At 34.9% G+C, this 25,352-nt stretch overlaps 1 protein-coding gene across 2 annotated transcripts in view; it reads left to right on the forward strand.

The window, feature by feature from the left end:
* FBXL17 (F-box and leucine rich repeat protein 17) overlaps positions 1-25,352 on the forward strand; it is a 531,544-nt gene that overhangs the window by 363,241 nt on the left and 142,951 nt on the right. For both annotated transcript variants that reach the window (XM_037011920.2, XM_073233169.1), the window contains exon 7: positions 13,352-13,428. In XM_037011920.2, coding sequence (XP_036867815.2) covers positions 13,352-13,428 — 77 coding nt within the window. The remainder of the gene's footprint in view (positions 1-13,351; positions 13,429-25,352) is intronic.

Raw genomic sequence — 25,352 nt, forward strand, 5'->3', positions numbered from 1 at the left:
CCCTCCTACACTGTTGGTGGAAATGTAAATTGGTACAGCCACTGTGGATAGCAGTATGGAGGTTTCTCAAAAAAAAAAAAAGAAAAAAACCATACGACCCAGTAATTCTACTTCTAGCAATTTACCCAAAGGTAACAAAATCCCTGATTCAAAGAGATATATGCACCCTTATGTTTATCACCACATTATTTACAATAGCCAAGTTATGGAAACAGCCTAAGTGTCCATCAATAGATGAATGGATAAAGAGGTAGTACATATACACAATGGAATATTATTCAGCCATAAAAAAGTAAAAACTCCTGCCATTTGTGACAACATGGATGGGCCTAGAGGGTATTATGCTAAGTGAAATAAGTCAGATGGAGAAAGACAAGTACCATATGATTTCACTTACTTGTGTATATAAAAACTAAACAAAACAAAATGAACAAAATAGCAGTAGACTCATAGCCACTGAGAAGGGACTGGTGGTTACAATGGGGGAAGGCTTGGGGTGGGTGGGTGGGAGGGTAAGGGGAATAAAGAGGCACAAAAATTCTCAATCATAATACAAGTTGGTCATGGTAATAGTAGTACAGCATGGAGAATATAGCCAATGATTCTGTAACATCTTCACATGTTGACAGATGGTAACTTCACTAGTGGGGATAAGGATTTAATAATATGGGTAACTGTTGAACTGCTGTGTTGTATACTTGAAGCCAATATAAGATTGTATATCAACAATACTTCAATGTAAATAGATGAATAGGAAAAAAAAAAAGATTGTGTAAGAATATTCCCAGCAGTATTATTTGTAAAAGCTCCCAAACTGCAAACAATTCTCATGCCCTTCAAGAGAAAAATGGGTGAAGTGTAGTATATTCATATAATAGGATACCTCATGACAATTGAAAGTTACACTTAGGAAATACTACTGATATATACGAAACAACATAGTTGGACCTCAAGGCCTTACGATGTTAAAAAAAAAAAAGCCTTATACAAAAGAGCATGTTGTATAATTCTATTTTTTAAGAAGTTTTAGAACAGACAAAACTAAGCTGTGGTAAAATATAATGAAATTTTAAAGAATCTACAACTATAGTTGCCTTTGTGGGTGAGTATGGGCATTGACTGAGAAGGCATGAGGGAACTTGGGGTGCTAGGAATAGTCTAGATCTTGATAGGTATTCAAGGTAGAGTATTCATTTGCAAAACTGATTGCATTTGACATTAGATTTGTGCATTTCACAATAGGCAAATCTGGCTTAAAAAAAACCATTAAAAACACTGAACTCTTGTAAATGATGCATGTGCTAAAGTGTTTAGGAGTGAGATGTACTGATGTCTGCATTTACTTTGAAATAAATCAATAAGATAAACTGATGGATAGATACCTAGACGGATAGAGAGATAAATGGATGCATCTGAGAAGTATATGTAGAAAAATGTTATAGAATCTAGGTGGTGGATAATGTGTTTCCCATGAACAGTTCTTTCAACTTTTTGGTATGTCTGAAAATTTCCATAATAAATTGTTGTTGAAAATAAATGCTTATGCTAAAAAAGTTTAGAAGATGTGTCTTTTTTGGAGTTTATTCTAATTCAGGCTGAAGATACGGTAGGATTCCTTAATGTTTTAGTTTTTTGTACCTTTCACAACTTAAAATGTTCTTTTCCAATTACATCACCTTAATTGCAATTAGCTTGTTACCTTAATCATACTCTTTGATGCTATATGTGTGATTGAGTGATTAATAACATTTATTAGGTACTCTATTCACTTTCTGTTGGTACTGTAACAAATTATCACAAACCTTGTAGCTTAAAAACAAATATTTATTATTTCACCATTGTGGAGGCCAAGACATCCAAAATCAGTTGCACTGGGCCAAAATCAAGGTGTCAGCCTCTTTCTGGAGGCTCTGGGGAAGAATCCATTCCTCTTCTTTCCAGCTTCTGGTGGCTACCAACTTCCTTGGCTTGCGGCCACTTCACTCCAATCTCTACCTCAGAATATCCCTCTGTCTGTGTCAAATCTGTGTAATCCTGTCTTATAAGTGTACTTGGAATTGTATTTAGGGCCCCAACTAGATAATCCAGGATAATCTCCCCTTCTTAAAATCCTTAATTTAATCACATCTGCAAAGATTCTTTTCCATATAAGGTAACATTTATACATTCCATGGATTAGGAACTGTTAGTTTTGGGTCCCATATTCAACCTACCACTGGCATTTTTTTATGTGCCAAGTTCTGTGTAGGACCTAAATAGTATTAGTTAACGTTTAATTGCTTACGCTGTACCAGATGTCCTTTTTGGTTTATATTCATGTTTTTTCACTAAGGAAAACATTTGATCTGATTTAACATGAACTTACTAGGCCATACATTTCTTTCTTGTATATGTCAACTATCAGAGCCCCAAAGTGCTAAATTTCCGAGAAATGTACTTTAGGAATTCTGTTCTATTCTAAATAACCCTGTCTTATTTGTGTAGAGGGTGTTAAAGTTGACAATATTGTGAATTCCCTTTGGGAAGAGGCTTGTGTTACCCACCTTTGTATCCATATAGTTAGGGGCATAGTAGGGGTTACTAAATGTTATGTTGAATAACTGAAAGTGCCTTTGCAAACATTATGAAGTGTAACCATTACAAAATCCTTGGAGGTTGATGTTGTAATTTCCATTTTACAGAAAAGGCTTAGGGAAGTTGATACCCCTGAACTGTATCACATTCATACAACTTTGACCATTTGAGCATCTGAAACGTATTTCCATTATGCACAACTGAATGATTTCATACATGAAACATTGAAATTTAGTAAAAATTTTATGTAGCTAAATACCATGTTTTATTATTGTGTTATGTTGTTAATCATATGCAGTATAGTTTGAATTGTTAACTTTTTCAGAAGCCAGCTTCTCGTGGATTAAGTCTGCAGTGGTATTAAGGAATGGGAGGGAATTTTCTAAATGATACAGAATATCCTGATGTACTTCCTTCAAACATTAGCCTTTCCCCAGAAATACCTCAGGCATAGCCAGTAGTTTTGTAGCTTCTTTTGAACATCAGACTTTTTTTAGCTCCTGATATGAATTTTATAAATAATCATACTTTCCTCTTTATTCTGGTTCTTTGTAAGCATATTCCAACTTCTTTCCGACTTAAGCGGTTTTTCAGGACTGAATTACATGAATCCCTTCAGGATGAATATATCCCTATTTTATTATCCATATTTTCCACCTTCCTGTCTCTCTCAGATATTCCTTTTATACTTCTGTATGTGTTTCTAGTGGAATAAGGCTGGGTATAAATAAACAGGTAAAATAAATGTAGGCCTTTTAGTAATTATGAAATACATGAATATTTACTATTTATAACCACATACATATGTGGCTATATAATTGTATACATTTTCATCTACAAAAATATTTTTTTAAGTATGGCATGGCATTGACTTAGCATTATTTTCCCCCAAGTTTTGCCAAATGACCTAAGTGTGTGTGTGTCTGATGATTACTTACCTTTCAATAAAAGATCACAAAAAGGAATTTGTGCTCTAACTTAAATTTTTTATAATCAAATTCTATCACTAGCAGGGCAGAACTCCTGGCACCCTCTGGACCCATAGAAGCACAAAACTCATCAGCTCACTCCAAGCGCACTAAACCTGACAAACCTTTCCGACCTCTGGCCTTGCTTCACCTCTTTATCCCACTAACAGCATTTGAAAACAACACAGAGTCCGTTCTCACCTCTCAAACTTGCTTCTTCCTCAGAACACCACAATGAATTCCTTTATTTAGTCGGGTACTTGGGAGACTGTTTTCTGTGTACAGCAGAAATGGTAATACTGTTACTCCATTTTGCTGCATGGTTTGTGGCTTATGCAGACAGAACAGTAACTATCAGCGGCAGTAGTAGAGCATTTAGAAATATGCTGGAGATGTGCTGTTCATTTTGCTTTATCATTTAAAATAACGTAACGCTGCGTACGGGAGCTGGGAGTTTGCTCGCTCCTGCTGGCTGTCAGCCCTGGTGTTGCCTGCCAGTACCCACTGTCTGGGAGACACCGGAAAGTGAGAGCCTTCTTCCTTCTTGCCTTACCGTCTTGCTTTTGCAACTTTCTGCAAGGAGAAAAAGGGTAATGCTTCCCCCCGTGGTTTCTATCACTGTTACATCCTGGTTTTATTAGCTTTCCGTTACTCTCCCTAAAACAAAGAGATTTTTTTTTCTTTCTTTTCATGGGGAATAACCTAATGTCTTTGGCAAAACAATATGGTTTTTAGTGATTATTGCATTTCAGGGACAATGCTGCTAAAATTCCTTTACTGAGTGCATTTATAACAATAGTATACTTGTGGATTTAATGACAGTATTGGTAAAATGTATTTGTTAAAAATTATATTTATGAATGTATATGCATATATGTACACATGTACAAGACATACTCCTTTGAATGTAAATTAAATTGTTGATAATTGTCTTTTCATTGATGGATAAATTAACTAAGAAAGAATCTTCTGAAAGTATATTTTACAGGCAAATGGACTTTAGACTGTTAGGAATCACTAAGCTGGCCTGCTAGCCAGGAAAGTAAGTTCTAATAGCCTTCCCCTATGTAGAGCATTTCATTTCTCTATCCTTTATATAAATAAATATTAACTGAAACCAGATCTCATCCTTCCATTGGGATTTAAAAAACCTAAACTGCATACTTTTTATAAGAAAATTCTTGGTTGTTGCCCCTTATTGTCATTTGTAGGAATATGTGTACTTTCTTTTTTAAAAAAGAAAGTGTAAATGTTATTTCTCTTTTTTAAGTAAAAACGTCTCTCTGTGTAAACATAATGTACCAAAACAATTAAATGTGATCTGCTGCCTTTCCTGTAAATGTTCGGAGGAAAGATTATTTCACCTCTGACATTACCATTAATATGTAACGGTATGGGAGAAAATAGGAATAAAGCAATGGCCATCCCACAGCTGTGGAAGGAGGTACTATGAGTTCAGCGGTCATGATCCTTAAGCCCCAGAGGATTCAGAGTACAATCTAGCTGAGCATCAGTAAGGTTGAATGTATGCGGTGTCCCTGCCTTCATCAAGCCTAAGGGATCTTTCATGTTTCTTTTTCTGAATGAATATGTGGGTTACTTTGTTCTTACTGCCTACATGCTCTCTAGTCTCGAATTCCTTACTCATCCCTTCTTTTTTGCAACTAACAAGAAGCCTTCAACATGTTTTTTCCTTAGTTGCAGGATTAACTAGTTTTATGTAATTGCTACTTAAAATCATTTAGAAAAAGTCTTTCATTGGTTTTTGATCAGGCCAGAAATTTGCAAAGCTTAAAAATTCGCTCCTGATTATGAATGCTGGAAGCATGTGGGAAATACTTGGCATGGAGAAGGTTGACCTGCTTTCTTGTGTCTTATTATAGCTATCTAATTATAAGCGTTTAAAGATATTAAGTTAGGTGTGTTCTTCATTACATTTAAAAATAAATAAATCATTTTTTCATATCACTGAAATCATTTTCTCAAACTTTTGAGTAGTACATGGGGATGTTTAGAATTATTGCTAGCTAAAGTGAAACCATTCTTTTGACTTTGGTAAATTGTCTTTACCTACTCTTGTTTTGTAGTCTTCTGAGCATTTGGCTTATCCAAAAAGAGGTTCTGTGCCTTCCCAAGTGAGAAACCTTTTGTCAGCATCTTGTCTGAGTTAACTCCTTGGCTGCGCAGGTCATGGGAGGTCTGTGCTGAACATCAGTCTTTGGCTCTATCACAAAACTGGTATTGTAGCTGCAGGCCAGCTCCCAGAGCACAGGGGTTAAAGAGGCAATTAGTCATTACAAAGCCAACTTGTGGCTTCTTCTGGTAGGGAAGTACTTAACTCTTTCCTGAATGGTGTCTGGAGTCTCATATGCTGAGTGCTTTTATATTCCACTAAAGTAATTTAGTCTTAGCCATTTTAAACTTAAGATGAACTTAAATATATGATGTCTATTGAATTGAGACTCTTATCAATACTTGGACCAGTTAGAGGAAAGGGTGTGGGGATAGACAGGGAGATTATCATGTATGAGGTGTTTAGCATTCCACCTAAATTTCACTTTAGCTGTTTGGAAACCTAGCAAGTCTCTGTGAAATATTTCTAATTTTACCATTGAAGTAGTAATTTTTATTTGCTGGGCAGAGGTGGGGGAGTTGGAGTTTGCCAGAATTTTGCCTGACTTTTTTTTAAAGAAAACAATGGCCTCTGATGAATTACAGTTCACTAAACTGGACCATAGTTTTATATGTTTTTATATTCCTGGATTTTTTAAGGGCCTGGGCTTTTGGTTCCACACAGTAAATTTTTGTAACATATAGGATAATAAAATCTTCTCTTCTGACCTCTATCTTAAAGTATGCTAGAAAACCACAAAGATAGCACTAGCACCAGTCTTAACTATATCAACATTGTGCAGTGCCTGGATTTCCCCAGAGGTATTGGCTGTAAATTGATGGAACTCCATAAAGCTTAAAGGAAGGAGGAGGTTTCTTAACTTTTCCTATTTCAAAGTAACGATGCCCCCCCACTCCCACCGCCCATTGAGTAATGAATAAACTGCTAAATTAAGAAATCTTGTCTTTAAATTTTTTCCTTCCATTTTTTTCTAGCATTTCCTTCAGTCCTGAGATACTACAATTTTCAGTTGGTTTTCAGGACAGATAGTGTCATGATTTTTCTGCTCCTAGGTATGAGCATTAATATCAGTAATAACAACAAAAATAAATAGTAGTTGATCTGTCAAGGTTATAAGTATTAAATCTATCATTTTATAATAATGTGGTTTTTCTGATAATATGTTTTAATGTAGTTTGTACTCAATACAAAATGGTTGAATTAACTAAAATCTTAGAATCTTTTTCTGCCTCTTGCATATTCTGAGGAATGCCTAGAAAAAGTTAGCTCAAATTGTTATATAATGGTTTAATGTATTTGTGATAAAAGGATTGAACAATGGCTGAAATTAAAAACAAGACTTTTGGGTAAATATATCTGAAATGTTAAAGCCAGAGACAAGTTTATCACAAATCTGTTCTTCTCTGTCTTCCCCTTTGGAAAAATATCTGTGTTTCCTGGTAGCTTAAAGAAAATGTGCATTTTTAAAAAATATTTCAGGACCTGGTGTTTCTGAAAAACACTTTTAAAGTATTCTAAGAAACATTCAAGTTAAATTAAAACATGTTTTTCTGTATAGATGAAGAAAGAGAATATTTTCCTAAGAGCTGGTTTGTGATGGTCATTTCTAAATATTTTAGAAAATATTATTTTGTTGTTGTTCTGCTCCTTTTTACAATGCTGACTTCTACTTATTCTCCAGTTAGAAAACCTTTCTAATGTTAAGAGACATTTCGGGAAAAGGTGGCCCAGAAAGAATCAGCATATGATGACATCTGCTCCACCCACTCCAAGGTGTGACACCTTTGTTGTATTTATTCCAAACCCAAGTTTGTCGAACTTAAGTTTCGACAGCATTTCGGTGTATAGGCCTCTTATTGTGGCATGTCTTATTTTAAAAAATTAAACAATAAACTAGTATTTTCATTTTGTAGCGTTCCACTATCTTTGCAACAAAATGGGCATCGGTTCTCTGCTGTTTAAGTACCAAATGCCTAATTAATCTTAGATTCACTAGTCAGATATTGGCTTTCCAGACAATAACATTTGGTAAGTGAGAACTTAATGAGTGTCCCAAGATAACTGTTGTTAACTGGTAGAGCTGGTGACATTTTACATGTCACTCCTAGTCTTTGCCCCTGTGGTATATTAAGAACATGCTTTGAGCAAATGCTTTAGCATTTTAATTGCAAGTCAACCTTAAAAAAAAAATCTCTCTTGCAGCTAACATCTCTTCTATGAAAATATCTTGAAAAGTTAAGATGACAAATTGACTTAAGCATATATTTGGTACTGTGTTGTTAATGGAGTAGAAAACATTTACAAGAAAGCATAGCATAAAATACAAAGGGTGCTCAACATATCACTTTGATGCCATGTGTCACTTTCCTGAGGGAAGTCATTTATTATGTGCAGTTGTTTAAGTTAAATGTAAAAATAACTGTTGTATGCTATTTCTGTAAGTTTAAGGTGTCATGTTACTAAAAAAATAACTATAAATGGAATGCTCATCGATGAAATAGTCACATGCAACAAGGGGAAATGTACTATTAATAGATTATTGAATTGATTCATCTTATAAATGTTCACCTGTAAATTTCTACTTTTTTGGTAAACAGAAGTCCTTTATATAGTGCATTTTCTGAAAGCAGGTTATACCTGTAAATCATGCCAGTTCATTTGCTGCTCTGGATTGGATTATTCTTCAGTAAAACTGGATTTGAGGATTTAGAAAAATCAATAAAATGCTGTTATTCTTTCTATAAAATGCCGAGTTGTGTTTTGGTCAACTCTGCTATCATTTAAATGACCCAAAGTCAGGATAAGCTTTCATAGCACAGAACTGGACCAAATTTACTCCCTTTTTGCTCTCATTAGATCCCTTAAATCCTTTTTATTCTTTTCGTTTGTGTGTGTGTGTGTGTGTGTGTGTGTTGCAGCTTCTTATGATTTTACACATTTGTAATCTATATAATATAGGGTGGCTTGTTGACTTGTTTAGTTTCAAGAAGTGATGAAATAAAGCTGTATCTCTAAAACCCCCAAGCAGATCACTTTCATGATGTGTGTGCATTTCAGGAGTTTTAAGATTTGATCTACTTGTTTATTCAACCTTAAATATACCTAGCTCTCGTTGCACTTATTTGCCAATTATTTTACAGAATTCTTCATACTTTTGGTTTTAAGTGTGGGTTTGTTTTGTCTCGTTGCATTTTTCCCTCTCCTTGAAGATATATCTATTATTCAAATATAAAAGTGACTTAGGAAAGAACATCCTCAAGTCTGTTTGGAAATTCAGCAAGCCACATACTAATGCATCTCTAATGGAGGCATTTCTTTCCACACCTCTAAGGTGATTGAGCCTGTCCTTTAAAGTAAGATTTGCAAACCAGTGTCTGGCAGCTCCAATTAGCTGCTTTTGGGTTTGAAGCACATCACAAACAGTAACAAGGTCTCCTAGGACACTCCTCTTGCAAGCAGTGTAGTCATATTTCCTCATTAGTTCTTTTCAATTGTCACTAATGCCATGTTCTAGCTTTTGAGTAGGAGACAAAAAACATGAAAATTTGGTATGTATGTAGAATGGGCCATTGTTTTCCATAATTCAAGGCTCTTTTGAATTCCTTTGATAGTTTTGAAGCTTACACAGCTTAATTCATTAACCTTTACCCTTCACATAAATCAGGTGATTAGGAATCTATTGCTAAGGAGACAGATTTTCCCTCCACTGAAACCAAAAAAAAAAATCCTACATAGCCCACAAAAGTAACCTTTTTGTGCTTTTAAAATTACATGAAATGTTTCAGGTGAATTTTAGAACATTATCAAAAGCAAGTGAGCATAAAATTGCATTATTATAAAAAAATAATTCTGGTTACTTTGGAGCATGTTTTCTGGCCCTTTTTGGTATTCTAAAAGAGTTTATCTATATATACATATGTACCCAACAGCTGTTACTCAGGAATTTACAATGGTCGCAATTTTTTTTTATTCTCTTCAGAACCCTGCCAAAACATAAAAGCAGGAACATAATTTGAGGGAAGGCAATTCAGAATAAACCAAAATATATTGAGATAAACCTAGGACATTTGATTTGGAGAAATTTGTCATATAGGCCCTCATTTTATACAGAATGATGACGTGGACTCCCAACAAAGGTAGGTGGTTTTTCTGTGGTTCCATGGAGATGAGAATAGAATGTCTTTCTTCAGATTCTTAATTCCTTCTTGTTAAGATGCATCTCACTTTATATCTCAGAATTTGGGAAAATGGCTTCAGTAGGCTTATGTTTGATGTTCCTAGGCTACTGTAGCAATATTTCATCTTTTTCTTCATTTTTTCACTATACAATCTTCCCATGTTACGAGTTTCTCCTTAATAGTCTTATAGAGTATTACTTTCTCCAAAGATACTGTTCTTTTCCGAAGTTTTATAATCCCTTACGTTATCATGCACGAAATGAGAAATCTTTGAGTGTACTGACCTGCAGAGAATGTTGTTCATATGATATTCTAAGGTTTGTCCGTAGAAATGGTGGGGACAGCATTTGGGGAAAGAATGGGAAAACTTTGAATTCTAGATTCTGAGTTTAGGAACTCATGACTTGTCCCTCACTTTATTTGTCCCTAGGGATAAAACTATAATTTCTCACTGAGCTCATTAATCTGCTATGCAGTGTCTGTGATAGGGGAGAGGGAGAAACAAGGGTTTTCACTGTGATTCAGTCATTCTCCTTCTTACTTAAAGATTATCACCTTTAGAAACATCTTCCCCATTGTTAACATTTTTAAAATAACACTTAAAAAAACTTACATGAGTAACTGTAGTCAAAAAGTTTCAATAATTACTAAGCTTTACCACCTTGTTGGTTGCCTGCAGACAATACTATATGGTGAACTGGGAAATAGTCTAACGTTAATCCACTAAAGGCCATGACTAGAACCAAGACTCTTTTAAAGCAGAAGAATTATTTAGAGTGTGGTCCACAGACTTGTGCTTTCCTGGTACTTATGAAACTTTAGGGTACTTCCTGTAAATATATTCTAGAATGGACTCAAAGTTTTAGGAGGAAAGATAGTCACCACCCATGGTCTCTGGTCATGACCTGCTACTACCGTGGGCTGCCTGGGAAATGACCTGGACTCATCAGGGCGTCTGGCCCTTGCCAGGAACTTGATATGGGGCTCTGTTTCCACCCATTTGCGGTAGCAGGATAATACAGACCCACTTCCATTTTCAGCTCTCAATACAATAGCTATTTTAACTCTTTATTTGAACCACTCAATTTTGTGTTTTAATATTATGTTAAGAGTCTCAGTTCAGATTCACAGAATTTACAGTTTCTCTCCTCAAATAACACATCCATGATTGATGTGGTATTTCTGTTTTAAACATTAAATTTTGCTACAAATCCTCCAGGGAATATTTGTACGGTTGTGCATAACTTCTGGCACTCTGACTGTGAGGACACGGTATTTAAAGTATCTGGAAAACCTGCAACTGAACTTTCAGAAACAAAATCCCAGGTGATCCTTTGTTAAAAGCAAAGTGCTTTTCTCTTATACTTCTCTTTTCTTTTTTTATCTAGAAGATCTTTATGGCTTTATTCTTAATCATGTGTTATCTGTCAGCTGTTGCTTCTTGAATAAGCTAAATATATGTGTGATGTCTCTTCATAATAACTTTCCCTCTGTCATGTGGGGAGGAAACCTGAAGCTCTTGGTCTTCCATCAGTCTTCAGACAGTTTTCATCCAATGATTGATTGTTTTATTTTATATGAATACTGATTCTTGTTGCCTATGAAATAGCATTTGATCTAGCTTATACAATGAAATCAATTCGTAGTTATTTGCTGTTTGTAGTCTGCTCTGTGTGTCTTTATCGTTCACATGTGCTTGTAGCATATCTAATACAGAATCAAGTGGCAGGAACACAGATAGGATATTGCATTTGTTCAGAGGTTTTTCATAATCAAATATAAAATCAAGGATTTTGAACTATTTAAAAAGAGCATGAGAACCAAATAAATTATATGAACATTATTCCTGCATTAATTTATTTCGTTATGTGGGAGTCATACAAAATATTGGATCTGCTAACTTTTGGGGCAGGTGACAGAGGAGAACAGTGAGATATATATCTCTGATATGACAGATAGTAGACTTTTCTTTTTAACTATTAGGATTTTTTAGTCATTTAGGGCCTTTATTTTTATCTGTAGCATGTAAAAATTAGTTTTTAGAATTGTATATAAAAATGGTTGAATATGATATTCATTTCTGCTTTTATCCTTCCTTTTTTATGAGTATATTCAAATGTTACATCAAAGCCAAATGACATGAAGTTCAGTTTTAAAATTTCCTCTCATAATAAGCTGTATCAATCATAATTACATTGTAGTAGTGTTTTAAGATTTCTATTGTAGTCATGGAAGAGATTACCCATTTTTATCATGAATCATTAAAAAATAGTCAAAAAAGTGTTTATTCAGTTATTCTGAGGAACTTAGAAATGTTTATCATTCCATTAAAGCAATATTCTATAAAACTTTTAAAAGAAAAATATATCTTCTCTGTAACTAATTTAACCTTCAGTAATGAATTATGTGAAGTGAAATTGTATAAAATTTCCTGACATTTTATGAAGATACCTACAAATGAGCCAGACAGCAAATAAAATATCTGAAAGACAGAGATGGATACTCAGTAATTTTTTGATGGATTATATACACAGGTATCAAATTACTTGATCCTTACTTTCTAGAAAGGTTAATGACTCTTTTTGCTTTTACCCTTTTACTTAACTGTTATTTGTAAAGATTGAAACAGGGACTGCATTGAAGGATGCATAATGCCTATGTGTCAGTATGACTGTACAGATATTTCTGATATTATGGGGGACTGAACCGCAAAATGGATAGTGTTGTTAATCATTTTTTTAAAGTTCATTCAGTTCTATACTAGGTGTACTGCCATGACTTAGAGCAGAGTGCACCATTCAAAAACCTTTTAACGTAAATGAAACCAGAAAAGACATTAAATCTTACACATCTATATCTATATTATTAAAAAAGCCTATACCTGGTGCAGCAATTCACTTAAAATATTAAGAATAAAACATTTTAAAGTAAAAGATTTTAATGTTACTATGTGTGCAGATTTTTCTTTCATCTTTAATCAGTATGTTAGAGATTTTCAAAACATTTTTGTTTTATATTGATAAAATTCCCCAGAAATGTGTATTTTAATGTTATCAAACTCTATCATTAGTAATTGAACTGTGAGAAATATTACCATCCAGGATTAATAACCATCCACGTATATCTAGAGTTTCATCATAATTATTTTTATATTTTATCATGTAAGTGACATGTTATATAGCCTATGTGTACTCGCCTATTACTAATTGTAACATTACTCTTATAGGAATATTTCATTTGCATCACTTTGGTTTTAAAAGATGCACTGGTCATTATTAATGTATTAATTAGCATCATTAAAGTATTAGAGAACTTGTGTTTAAAGTAGGGAATATAACACTTTTTTCCTAAAACACCTTGAAAGAGGTTTGTTGAAAGAGGAGAGCTGTAGCATTCATCAAACTCTGACCTCTTCCTGTTATGGTCGTGGCCAGACTCTTGCTAATTGAGCTGGAAAAGCATTAATGTAACTCACCACTTCTTTGTGTGTGTTTCAGGTGTGTGGAGGTCATTGCAAAGGAAGGACAAAACCTGAAAGAGCTCTATCTGGTGTCCTGTAAAATCACAGACTATGGTATGTAATAAGCCATTCTTCTAATTCTCTTCAAGAATAAAAAGTTACAAAATCTTTGAAAGCTTTTGAAAGAAATTAAGAGCTACTATCTCATAGATATTATTTATGCTATGATCATACAAAAAAAAAAAGAAATCATGAGACAAAGAACCAGAGTAAAAGCAACATGTATATTTATTTATCCCCACATGCAATTTCACATAGGATTTGAAAGTATGGGTAAAAGAGCTAGACAATGAAAATAAATTTTAGAATAATTAAATATTTGATAAATGTAATGAAAGAAATTGTTACATTGAGTTGATTTGCTTAATTTAATGTCATGTTAAATATATTCCTGCTGACATTTCAAAGCCACACTTTTTAATGCTTTAAATTCTTTAAAACACGGGAGACTTCTATGTTATAGAAAGTAGAGGGTATTCATCTGTATGTAAGATTTTTAATTATCTTAATGTTCAATATCTCTTTAAAGTAGAAAAAATTTAAATTGCTTTATAAAAATATGGAAAATATGAAATCATCCTGTGGGAGTAATAAAGAAAAGTAACGTAGCTTTTCCTTTTTTGTTCACCTTTATATACATTTTTTCTTATTAACTAGTATATTTAAACTAAGTATAGATTTTTAGCAGCTATTTGGCTTTTTGGGAGACAAATCGTTTTTCTTTTTCTGATTTTTTAATTTGTTCACTTAAACTTGAGGATAAGCTTTCTCAATTGATAGAAACTGATAATCCATTAAGTTTTTCATTGTTAACTCTGACATATGCTAATAAATGATTCCAATCCTAGGGTGTCATGTTGACCATCTGCCCTTGGTGGGAGAGTTTTGTTTTATAAGCTACTAAATTCTTCCTTTGGAAAAACTCTAATAAAGCTACAATAAAAATAACAAAGAACAATTTGGCTTAAGTGTAACCCTTATTTCTTTTCAGAGTTTATTTTTTAGAATGTAGACATGTCTTAGGTGGATTTATCCATAATGTGTCTAGGTTGTTGGCTTTATCCTAATTGTACCATGAAAAAGGAATGTTTTGATATTTTCCTTTCCATCTATTTTGTTTTCTGGTTTGGCATATTAGATTACCACTTAGATACAGTAACTCTAAAGCCTCCAATCTTTGCTGTCTAGGCCTTAGAGTTATCTGTGCTCAATACAAGGTATATTGTCAATTCATGTAGATTTGTTAATTAACTAGTACTTTCATTCATTACAGACTCTTTATTTGGCATTTGAAGTCCTTTACCATCAGTCCCCTACCTGACCCTCCAGCCCTATTTTATGTTTCTCCACTTGACCTATTCACAGCTAACATCAGATTGCTAATAGCCAGGAGAGTCATGGATCACATTCTTTAGAATGAACTCTTCAGGGTCCTGCGGTATAAAATGTTGCTAAAATTATACCCTGTTCCAGCACCTATTTGTCAAGTTAACAAGTGCAAAGAAATATTCCAGAGGATATGGAGAAGCGAAAAAGCTTTGTCCTTGGGTCAGATCTGAGATCAAGTTCTGACTTTGTTGTTTGTTCTGTGGCCTTTAGGGACTCAGTACCTCTTTGGCAAATGGGGAATTTATATCTGACTGCATGTTCCTGCTGTACTGGGTGCCCTAATGATTAGCATAGTATATACTGCTGATAGATGTTGCCTTCCTGTTGGAGGGGGACAGAGAAGAGATTCACACAAAATTCTTCGGCCCCTTTTCCTTCCATATGGAAGAGGTTTTTGTTGGTGGTGGTAGTGTTTATTGTTGTTATTTAGTGGTAGTTTCATGTTCCCATGTTTTAGGATTTTTTTCTCCAGGTGAAGTGAAAACTATGTTAAATCCTTGCCAGTATCATTTACATTTATTCATATCTCTGAATTACTTAGGTCCATGGTTCTCAAGCCTCTTTGCACATTGGAATTACCTGGGGGAGTTTTCTAAAGCAGATGATGCCTGAGCCTTACTCAAGGCTAATTAAATCAGAATTTCTTGTAGGTAGAACTCAGGTAATGTTTTTGTAAAACCTGCCTAAGTGATGTTAGCATCAGCCAAGTTGAGAACAACTCACCTAGTCCATTTGAGTGGAACCAGAAGTGAATATTTTGGGGACTCTCCCACTGTGGTGACAAGAAATCTATTACGATTTTTCTCATAACTCAGTCGCTCCAGCTCTTAAGCTGTCTGCCCCACCTTATCTGTCTTCCTTCTTTCCTGAGGTTTTAGGTATTCAGAGAGTTCATGGTGAAAGTCTCTGAGCATCTATGGATCCTGTTCTTCAAAACATTGAGGCACAATTGAGGATGATGGGGAAAGGGCATAGTTTATGACATTGTACTATAATTGCTATTTGGTTATAAAATTAAAACAAATTACTGAAAGCTGATTTAGCTACCTCTCTTTTTCCCTGGTGCTATATCAGTAACACATGAATAATTTTTGTCAAAAAGACACCAAAAGGATTTTTCATTATAATCAGAGAAACAGCATTTTATTGGAGGTAACTGGCCTACTAGGGGAGGTTGTATGTGATCCCTTGCCCTGTATTAATTATAAATTTTAAGGAAAACATCTGCCTTTTTTCTTTAACTGGTAAGTAGAGACATATTCTGTAGAACTTTTAGATCATTGAGGCTACTTAGAAATTGTAAAAGTTGATGTACATCTGACACTGAGGGAATTTCATCCAGTTCAGGAGACTATTCTGTAATTTTGCTTCATATTGCTTTCCTCATGTTGAAGCTAGTGAGTCTCCTTACCTCCTTTCTCTAGGGTGCTGTGTTTGTACCCGCTCTTAGAATAGTATGCTGAGGTTTTTGACATCTTTTGCAAGATATGTTGTTTTAGCAGCTTGCCTGGCATATCCTCCATAATTTTTGTCAAGATTCTCACAGATGTTGAATGTGGTGTTATAGTACTTAGCAACACCTGGCCAGGCTGTTAGGAATTTATGTTCATTTTAATTGATCTACGATATAGTTGTCATGAAGAAAACAATCATTCTAATAGGCTTCTTATTCCCCAAACTGAACGTAGATCTTTATGGTAAAGGATAGCAATTATAAACAAATCAATAATTCAGGCACAGCTAAATGGAAAGTACATTCTTGAGAAATTGCTCCCTGAAGAGAAATCTAATATTGTCACTCTTCTATCATAGAACGATTATACATTATAGGCACTATCATGAGGAAAAACTCAAATTTAAGAGTCAGGGAATTAGATTAGAATTCTAGCTTTGCCTCCTCTTTTCTTTGTGCCCTTGAGCAAGTTACTTAACCTCCTGGTTTTGTCATCTGATAAGCACATAATAATGCCTGCCATAAAAGTTGGTGAAAATGAATATAAAACGTGTGGTTTCCGGTGCTTTCATGGATCCGATACTCACTGGTTGGCAGTCATATAAATGGAACCATCTTTCCCTGGAGACAATCAGCCCTCCTCCTCATCCATGTGTGGCTTTTCTGTCTGTGGGGATCATTATCTAGAAGTCTGACCTACACCAGTCTATTCCTGCCTAGGTGACACCTACATCCAAGCTATCGCAAAAAGATTCTTCTTAGTAGGGAATAAAGGGAAAGATGCAGCAAAATGTTTGAAGTCTTTAATTTGTCCCCCAGTCTCAGGTCTCTTCTCTCTGTTACCTTCATTTTTGTTCAGATAATTTTCTCTTGCCTCACTTATGCTTTCCTTTGTTCCTGTAATAATTTGTCAGCTTGTAGTTTCCTACTTACCTTTCTGCTTGTCTTCAGACACTTCTCTGTTGAAAATTCTCCTCCTCTGGGAATTTTTTTCCTTAGGATTAAAAGGAAGACAAGGAGTAGAAATCAACCTGTATCATATCATTCAAGCCTGTGGAGATCAGAACTAGTCTTTTTCAGCCTGTATGGCATAGAACGTATAGTGTGATAAGTGGGATGTGTGAATAAAGTGCTTATCTCTCTTAGCATCTCCATAGTAAATTTTACCAGTGTGACCCTGTGTCAGGGGGCAGTTGTAAAAAGGATCCATGTTTCTTTCAGAGTTGTTATCCCATTTCCTTTGATGTTAGCACTCCTGGGGGCTCTAGAAATAGATGCTACAAGATGTCTTTTTGCCTCCCTTCTCAAGCTATCAAATAACCTTTAATTGAAGAAGATTGTAAACACTCAACAACTGACATCAATGTTTGGAGCCTTCAAGGCCCCTGACAACCCAGAGGCTCACTGTACTGCTCTCCTTGCCCCTGTCACTCCCACAGGCCCTGGGCCTGCGACAGGCTCTGGTTGGTGCTCTTCTACCTGATCTGGAACTTTTAAACCTAACCCAAAGGCTTGCCACAAAAGCTTCTGGGTGGCTTTGGGCAGAAGGTCTCCCAAGGCAAGGAAGTCACTGTTCCCATGGTTATCGCTGGACGTATCATTTCAGTTTGCCAGCCACACTAGGCATAATACATATTCTTTTTGTCAATAGATACTGATTCAGCAGCACCGACAATGTGCTGGGCTCTGTAATAAATGCAGGACATGTACAGTTCCTACATTCCTAGAGTTTTTATTCTGGGGGAATCCAGAGGACAGGACTGTCCATCTTAAAAAAAAAAATAGATAATGCATCTCCTTCAAGACAAGAAGAATGGCAGGGAGTGGCCTGCTGACATTCATCTTTGGTGTAACCCATGCCTCACCTCAGCCTTGTTGACCTTCTAACGCTATTGGTGGATTAATAGGTTACACTCCCTCCCTCTTCTTGGGATACCAGACCTCTTCAGCTGCTAGTTAACCCACATTTAATCTGGGATACATTATCAGAGTAAGCACACTGAAGAAACTCAAAGAAACCTTGCAGCATTCTGGGTTATCCTGGTATCAAGAGTGCTTCGTCTGTTCTTGCCAAACCAACACTGGTAACATTATTCAGTAAAAAAGTCTCATACCAAAAATAATTTTGCCCTTTTTTTATATCATCTTATTCTTATTAGTTATACATTATACAATGCATACAGTGAGGTTCTGTTTAAAATTAAATTCCTGGTTTTTCCCTTTTATGTTTTGTTTCATTTTCAAAGTGTATTTCTTATTGCTTCAAGATTGGTGGGGAAGATTCACCTCCTTTTGTCAGCAGGAATAACTCTAATAGTTGTGTTGTGTAGTGACAGAGAAGAACTTTAGAAAATACGTTTGCAAGTCAAAAAAGAATGTCCTATTGTTTACTGTTGACGATTCCTGCTTTATCTCTGGTCTATTATTTAAATATAGATAGCCTTTATTGTTTCTAACAAAATAATACTAAATTGCTAAATCCTTTATTGCTGCCAATTTCCCTTGCTTCTCTGTCCATCTTAAAAGTTATTTCTCTTCACTTCTATCTAATTCTTTATTATATTCCTGGACTTCCTCACTACTGGATTTATATCTACTATTGTACTTAGCAAGTATTCTGTTCTTTTTTTTCTTTCTTCTCAGTAACGATCATGATTCTTCACCAAAAATTTAGTATTTAATTACAATTTTTTCCAAATGCTTTTCTTGGCTCAACAGCAAAGAAAGTGTTGACTTTCTTCTGTATTTCCTAAGTTGTCCCCAAACTGCAGCTATATAATCTTGAAATAAAAGACTGAACAATAGCAGTGCTATCACTGTCTTGCCATAACAGACTACAAATCTCAAATCTATTGAGAAGGACTTCTTAAGACATTTCTTGAAGAAAATACTCCCTTGACCAATTCAAGGGCCAACTCTAGCTTTATACATAACAGAGTTTTTTTTAATTAAGAAATCTGGAAACCTATATTTAAAAAACAGATGGACTAATTTCTGTGTGTGTTTGCCCCTAAACTTTCTTATACCGCCAAATACATGTTGTTGCCCAAATTGATTTATTAATTTTTTATAACTGAATGTTAAATTTCCATATTTAACTGAATTATTAACTTTCCAACTTTCCTTTATTCAGCTACTTCTAGCATTTCTAAATCATAGCATTTAATTTTAATTTTAATTAGCTGTTTTAGCATGAATCTTATGAAGGATTAAGAAAAAAGAAATTCATCTCAATCATATTAAGAGTCATTTTTCAAAGAGTTCCTGTCTTTAAGCCTCATTGCTTAGCATTTTTGAGGTTGCAGACTGGGCATTTGTTTTCCTCACACTAACTATGCTGTAATATAAAAAGAATCATTATTAATTATTATCAGTATTACATTAATGTTGAGTAGATCTCAAGGGGAACTGCAGGGAACACCAAGGTAATTGCAATAATACTAGATTTCCAATATCCCATGCAAGAAGCAATTCCTAATGTTTACAACCTCTTGAAAATAGATGTCTTGAGTGGTATTAAGTTCTCTGTTATAAGAGTTATTTAAGCTATGATAATCTCTTGACGAGGATATGGAAAGTCAGAAGCATTGACTAAGGAATTGACCTATATGATGTTTAAGTTCCTGGAATTTATCCTGGGTGGTTTTGTGTTTTGTTTCATTCAGCAAAAGTTTAGTGTTATGTGTGCTGGCTGGGTGCTGTGGAGAATAGAGAATGAGTGAGAAGTATATACTCTAGCATTGAAGAAGAAGATATAAGCAATGAAAAAGTTTTCTATCATATTAAGTAATATGATGGTGTTAAAAATAAAAAATAGCCCCCTCCCGGAGCTCAGAAGGATGGTCATAAAAGATTGAAACTGTTGGGGGAAGGACTTGTGTTAAAGGAGGTGTGAGAACAGAGATGAGAAGGAAGGGCATTTGAGGTAGTACAGTTCTAGGAAAGGCTCAGAGCAGGAACAGGTGTCTAAATGGATGAGTTTGTATGCATTGGTTAATCTAAAGAAAGAATAGAAATCATCCAAAATGATTACGTGCACACACGGGCAAATTTTGAAGAAACTTTATGAAAATATTCTAGTTGAAAATTCAGGGTAAGTTCCAACTTTCATCTCAACTTTCCCTGTCTTATTCGCCATTCCCATGGTAACAGCTTCACTTAACATATATTATATAAAAGGAAACACTACTTTGGGTTCTAACTACTAATCAAGTACCCAGTTCAACTGAAATAAATCAAATGCAAACTTTCATAACAATAATAATGATAGAATAATTAACATTTATTGGATGTTTTCTGTGTGCATTTTTCATTTAATCCCCTTAACCACCCACTTTAGATAGGTACTATTAATATGAAAGCTTACAGACATGGAAACTGAGGCCTGGAAATGTGCAGGTTCACATAATGAGGGATGGTATGACATGGGTTCAATATTGAGCCAGTTTCCTGCATAATCACCCATAGGTCTGTGATGTGATTAAGTGTATTTATTACTAGAAAGCTTTGTTAGATTTTCCCAGTTGTTAAAGCTTAAACAATACAATTGAATCACATGCTACTGTGTTTGTCCATCTGTATATAAAAAAAACAGTGTCACAGCAGCTACCCCATGAGGACTAATTATATAGTTATAAAACTTAATAGGTTTAATGTGCTTATTCACTGTAACTTTGTTATGCTGACACCAAATATCAGTTGCGTGCTATGATTAAACATTCCCTAGCTAGAAAGTAGAGACTCTCATTGATGTTCAATGTGTATTCATGTATTCAACAAATGTTTCCCTAATAATTTCAAAACTGTATATAATTCTTCATGATACAAAAATTTTCTTACATTTCTTTTGTAAATTATTACAAGAAAACTTATGAGAAAAGCAGAAACATAGTGATTCTTTATTAATAGATGAGAAAGTTGAGCCCAAACAGGTTTTAATTAGCAAAGCTGGAACTAAAATCTCCCCACTCCAAATTGTTTACTGGATTATATGCAGGTAACTTCTCAAATTTCTCTGCGTTTCATATAGAAATGATATCTTCATCTAAAGGTCCTTTAAAAGTAATTTTAGCCAACACTAAATGACAATTTCATAGCAGTTTTTTAAAGTACAGATACTTGTAGAGATGCACAATTGTACCATTCTTGAAAGCAGAAGCAACTGTTCTGTAAGTTCCTCTTCCTTAAACGTGAGCTCAGAAGTTCCCGTGGCTTCAGTTGCCCCTTACTTTTCTACCTTTAGGAGACACTTTTCCAGAAATGTTCTCTGAGATGTCAAAATTGAATCTCTCTTCCATGTGGCTTTACACAGCCCCTCTGTGCTGTTTAACTTTGTGCTCCTCATTTTCTAAGATAACATGAAAAGTAGGAGCAGAAAGGAAGGAAAAACCCAAGAGCTGCATTTCTTCCTTCTGAAGCATCAAACCATATCTCTTCCACTCACAAGTGCTCTCTTAGGGTTTTACTTTCTTTGAGATAATTTTGCCCTCCCCAACTGATGTTTCACTAAAACTCCTTCACTATTTACTGGCTAATTAGCCTACTTAAGACACTTGGCATCTGATTTATTCTGAACAAAACAAAACAAACATCTGGTAAGTTTTCCATTAGAAAGTGATAGTAACACTCACAGAAAAATATAAATTAAACATTGTAATAACCAATTTTACTGCATCTGTCACTAATTAGGCTCACATCATGATACCCACTAACACCGTTAGGATGAAGCCATACCAGAGGGTCTTTTGCATTTCATTCATTACCAAGGCTTCCTTATATGAAGAGCAAGACTTCCTATAATTAAGAGCATTATTCCTCTAGAGTTTTTGGTTTACCTGAGTTCAGTTTATATAGGAAAGGAAAAAATAAGCTTCTTTTCTTTCTTTACCAGTTTTCAAAATATCAATTTGGTTTATGCTGTCTTCCAAAGGTGACCAATGAGGAGTTGTTGTTTTTGTTTAATTAGCATTTATAAACTGAACAATGCGTTGCAGTCATCTTTTTCTTACTGATATTCAGATTGTCCTGTGTTTGGTAATAGAAGCTTCTTCAATTTGGTTTCTGTCTCTTCCAACATAGCAGACTATGACAGGATACACCAGGCTCATCTTGTGCATTTCATGCTGCAGACATGGCATCAGGCATTTTTCTAAAACTCTGGTTCTTCGAGTGATTTAGGCTTTTTTTTTTTTTAAGATAATTTTATCCCCTAAGTCTGTGCTGCACTCTGAATCTTATATCACTGTATTTTCTGTCTTTTATTCACCATCTTAAAACCTGTTTTGTGTCTCATCACAAGTCCAGCCTTCCCGTTACAACATCAGCACCCGCCTCCCAGCCCGTTTCCCCCACACACACCATTTCCTCCCCCTCCAGTTTTAAAGCATCTGCATTTAAGGATTCTCAACACACTTGAAACTTCTAGTTCCTTATACCCAACACTCTCTTGATCCTACCCACATTATCTCCTTTTGGAGAAGTTTGGGGTGGGATGTGGGAAGTAGAAATAGTTTTATGTTTTTTTTGCTACTGCGTCCACTTTCTGGGGATTTCCTTTTCATTTTGTTTGTCTCAGATTTTCTGCATTTGTTTTAAGTGAGTGCTAAAATCAGAATTCTTGGACTACTTGGAAATAAGTAGAAAAGTGTTCAAACATAATCCCATTCAGGAGCTTTCAAACTTCCTTATCCTACAGAGCAGAATACACTTAACATTTAAAGTGCTTGTCAGACTCTTACTAAATTGGTTTCATCACTTAACAGAATGACCAGCAGTTTGAAAAACATTGCTCAAGTTCAACTTCTCCTTCTGTGTATGGACAAGAACTAGATCTGTTGGTCAGTGACCTGCCTAAGAGTAGAAAACTGGCAGATTTCCTTGGTATAAAATGGACACTGTTCTTTAGGTCCAAGGTGCCAACCTTCCCAAGCTCATCAAATGCCCTATGTTGATCTTAATAGATGTGAAATAAGAGGTGAATATTCCTTCCATCTCATATTTTTGGGAGTAAAAGAATAGACCAGATTCTTTTGATGATTTCATTTTAGGATAGATATTAAATGGAACTTTCTCCTGAGGCAAAAGGGTAGTTTTGCTAATGTAATTTATAAGTGAATCAAACTTCTTTTAACTTAAATATTAAACTATTCATTTTAATGCTTATCCTGAAACATTCCCTTGGTTTTGTAAGGTTTTTAAGACTCAATCACCTAGAATTTATCTGTCAAATTGTTCCTTTCCTTGGATTTGTCTGCATGACATTAAATAAATAGTTTGAACTTTTCAACTTTTCAAACAATTGTGTTGAGTTGATGTGGCTGATTGAACCTGTGTGCCTCTATGCAGTGTGAGCTAGATAACTGAAAGTGACTTGTCTTTCACTGAGAATGACTGAGTGTGGGCAGAGAAAAGGAGATTTTTAAAAATTAGAAATAAGATGTAAACAAAAGAAAATTTTGTCTTTAGGAAATTAATGGTACTTTTCTATTCACTGTATATATAGCCTTTTAAAATGAAGTGCCTTCATACTGATAAAATGTGAATTTTGCTTGCCAACATGCTTTTATATGATAATCATTCTTAGAAGCAGAAAAAAAGTGCGTAGAAAACTAGATACATACTGTTTGATTATTGATGCTTGCAGTATGTTTTTCATCATTGTTACCTCTTTCTTAGGTTAAATTTCCCATTTTTTTTCCTTCTTACCATCTCGTTCCTCACATATGACTAGGAGTTTCTCCAAGAAAGCAGTTTGCTTTGAAGATATTTTATTTCCTCTCACAAAGAATTCTTCTGTTCTTTTTTATTTAAAATCACAATAATACCCAAGTAGGATCCAGCCCCTTCCCTCCCTTGGTGTGTCTGAGTCTCTCTCTGAAGTCAGCCTTGGGGAGTCAGAGTTGGAGATTAGAAGTCCAGAGATGCTTCTCAGGAGTACAGAGGACAAGGTGGTCCTGCAGGAAGCAGCTCATGACCAAGCCAAAATCATCCAGAATGACACTTTATGAACATGTTTGAGGAGAAATTTGACATGTTAAGTTATGTATACCCTATAGTGATCAAAAGCTTCTTTTAAGTAAATGAGAACAATATGTATTATAATTACATATATATATGTTACAATAACATACAGTTCAAGCCAGTTTTGAACAGTAATGAGGAATTTAACATTTCAGCTCTACAAAATAAATGAAGAGTTTGAAATTCAATCAGTCCTATTTTATGTGAGGCAAATGTACTTGGCTTTTTTTGAGAATTCTACCTTCTGCTCTGCTTTACATAAGAAATTGGGTGAAATCCTCCAAAGCATTCATTTTCAACTTTGCTGTTATAACCCACCTTGCAATCAAGGTATGCAAATGATTTGCTTTCTAAAAAATTATAAATTAGAACATTCAGTGACTTCTTTTTTAGTCACTTGGATACTGATAAAATTTTCTTGAGTGGGTGGAAGAGGGGTGAGTTTGGCCAGCATTCTGAAGCTTGCACATAATTTGTGGCTTCTCTCTTGCCACAGCTTTTGGTGTCTGGTACTTATGGGTCTACCACTGTTAACTATTTATATGCTTGCAGAACATATTATTCTGAGGCCAGTGCCCTACTCACCAAATGCATCTCTTCCACAACCTGTCATGCCCTTTTACTTCCACAATATTCAGAGGCTTGAGCAAATTCAGGGAATGCAGATGAGTTTACGCTACACATGCCACTATTATCCACCATGTTCATCATTCTGGGTAGTAAAACACTGATTCTAGAGCTGGGGACCCTTGAAGACAAATAGGACACCGGACTGAGTACGAACCTAAGGAGAGACCCTGCCACCTACACACACAACTTACGTGGAAAGGCACAGCCTTTCCATAATTATGCTGCTTTTCTCATGTGATTAATACTACCTCTTTTTTGCTAGATTGTTGATTTGAAATCTATTCTACTCTCTCAGATTTATGAAAAAAATGTAATTAAAAAACTTTTATTCTAGAAACTGGTCTTTGTTTTTAATAGCCTATATAGCACATAGGTTACATTAGTTAAGATACAAGATTTAAATTAGACACCTACATAATTTCTTAAGGCTTCCTAGTATATGGCAAGGCTCTTTAAAAATTTTTTTACATGCAGTAGGCTCTATAAG

Source organism: Manis javanica, chromosome 1, assembly GCF_040802235.1.
Source record: "Manis javanica isolate MJ-LG chromosome 1, MJ_LKY, whole genome shotgun sequence".
Taxonomy (NCBI): Eukaryota; Metazoa; Chordata; class Mammalia; order Pholidota; family Manidae; genus Manis; species Manis javanica.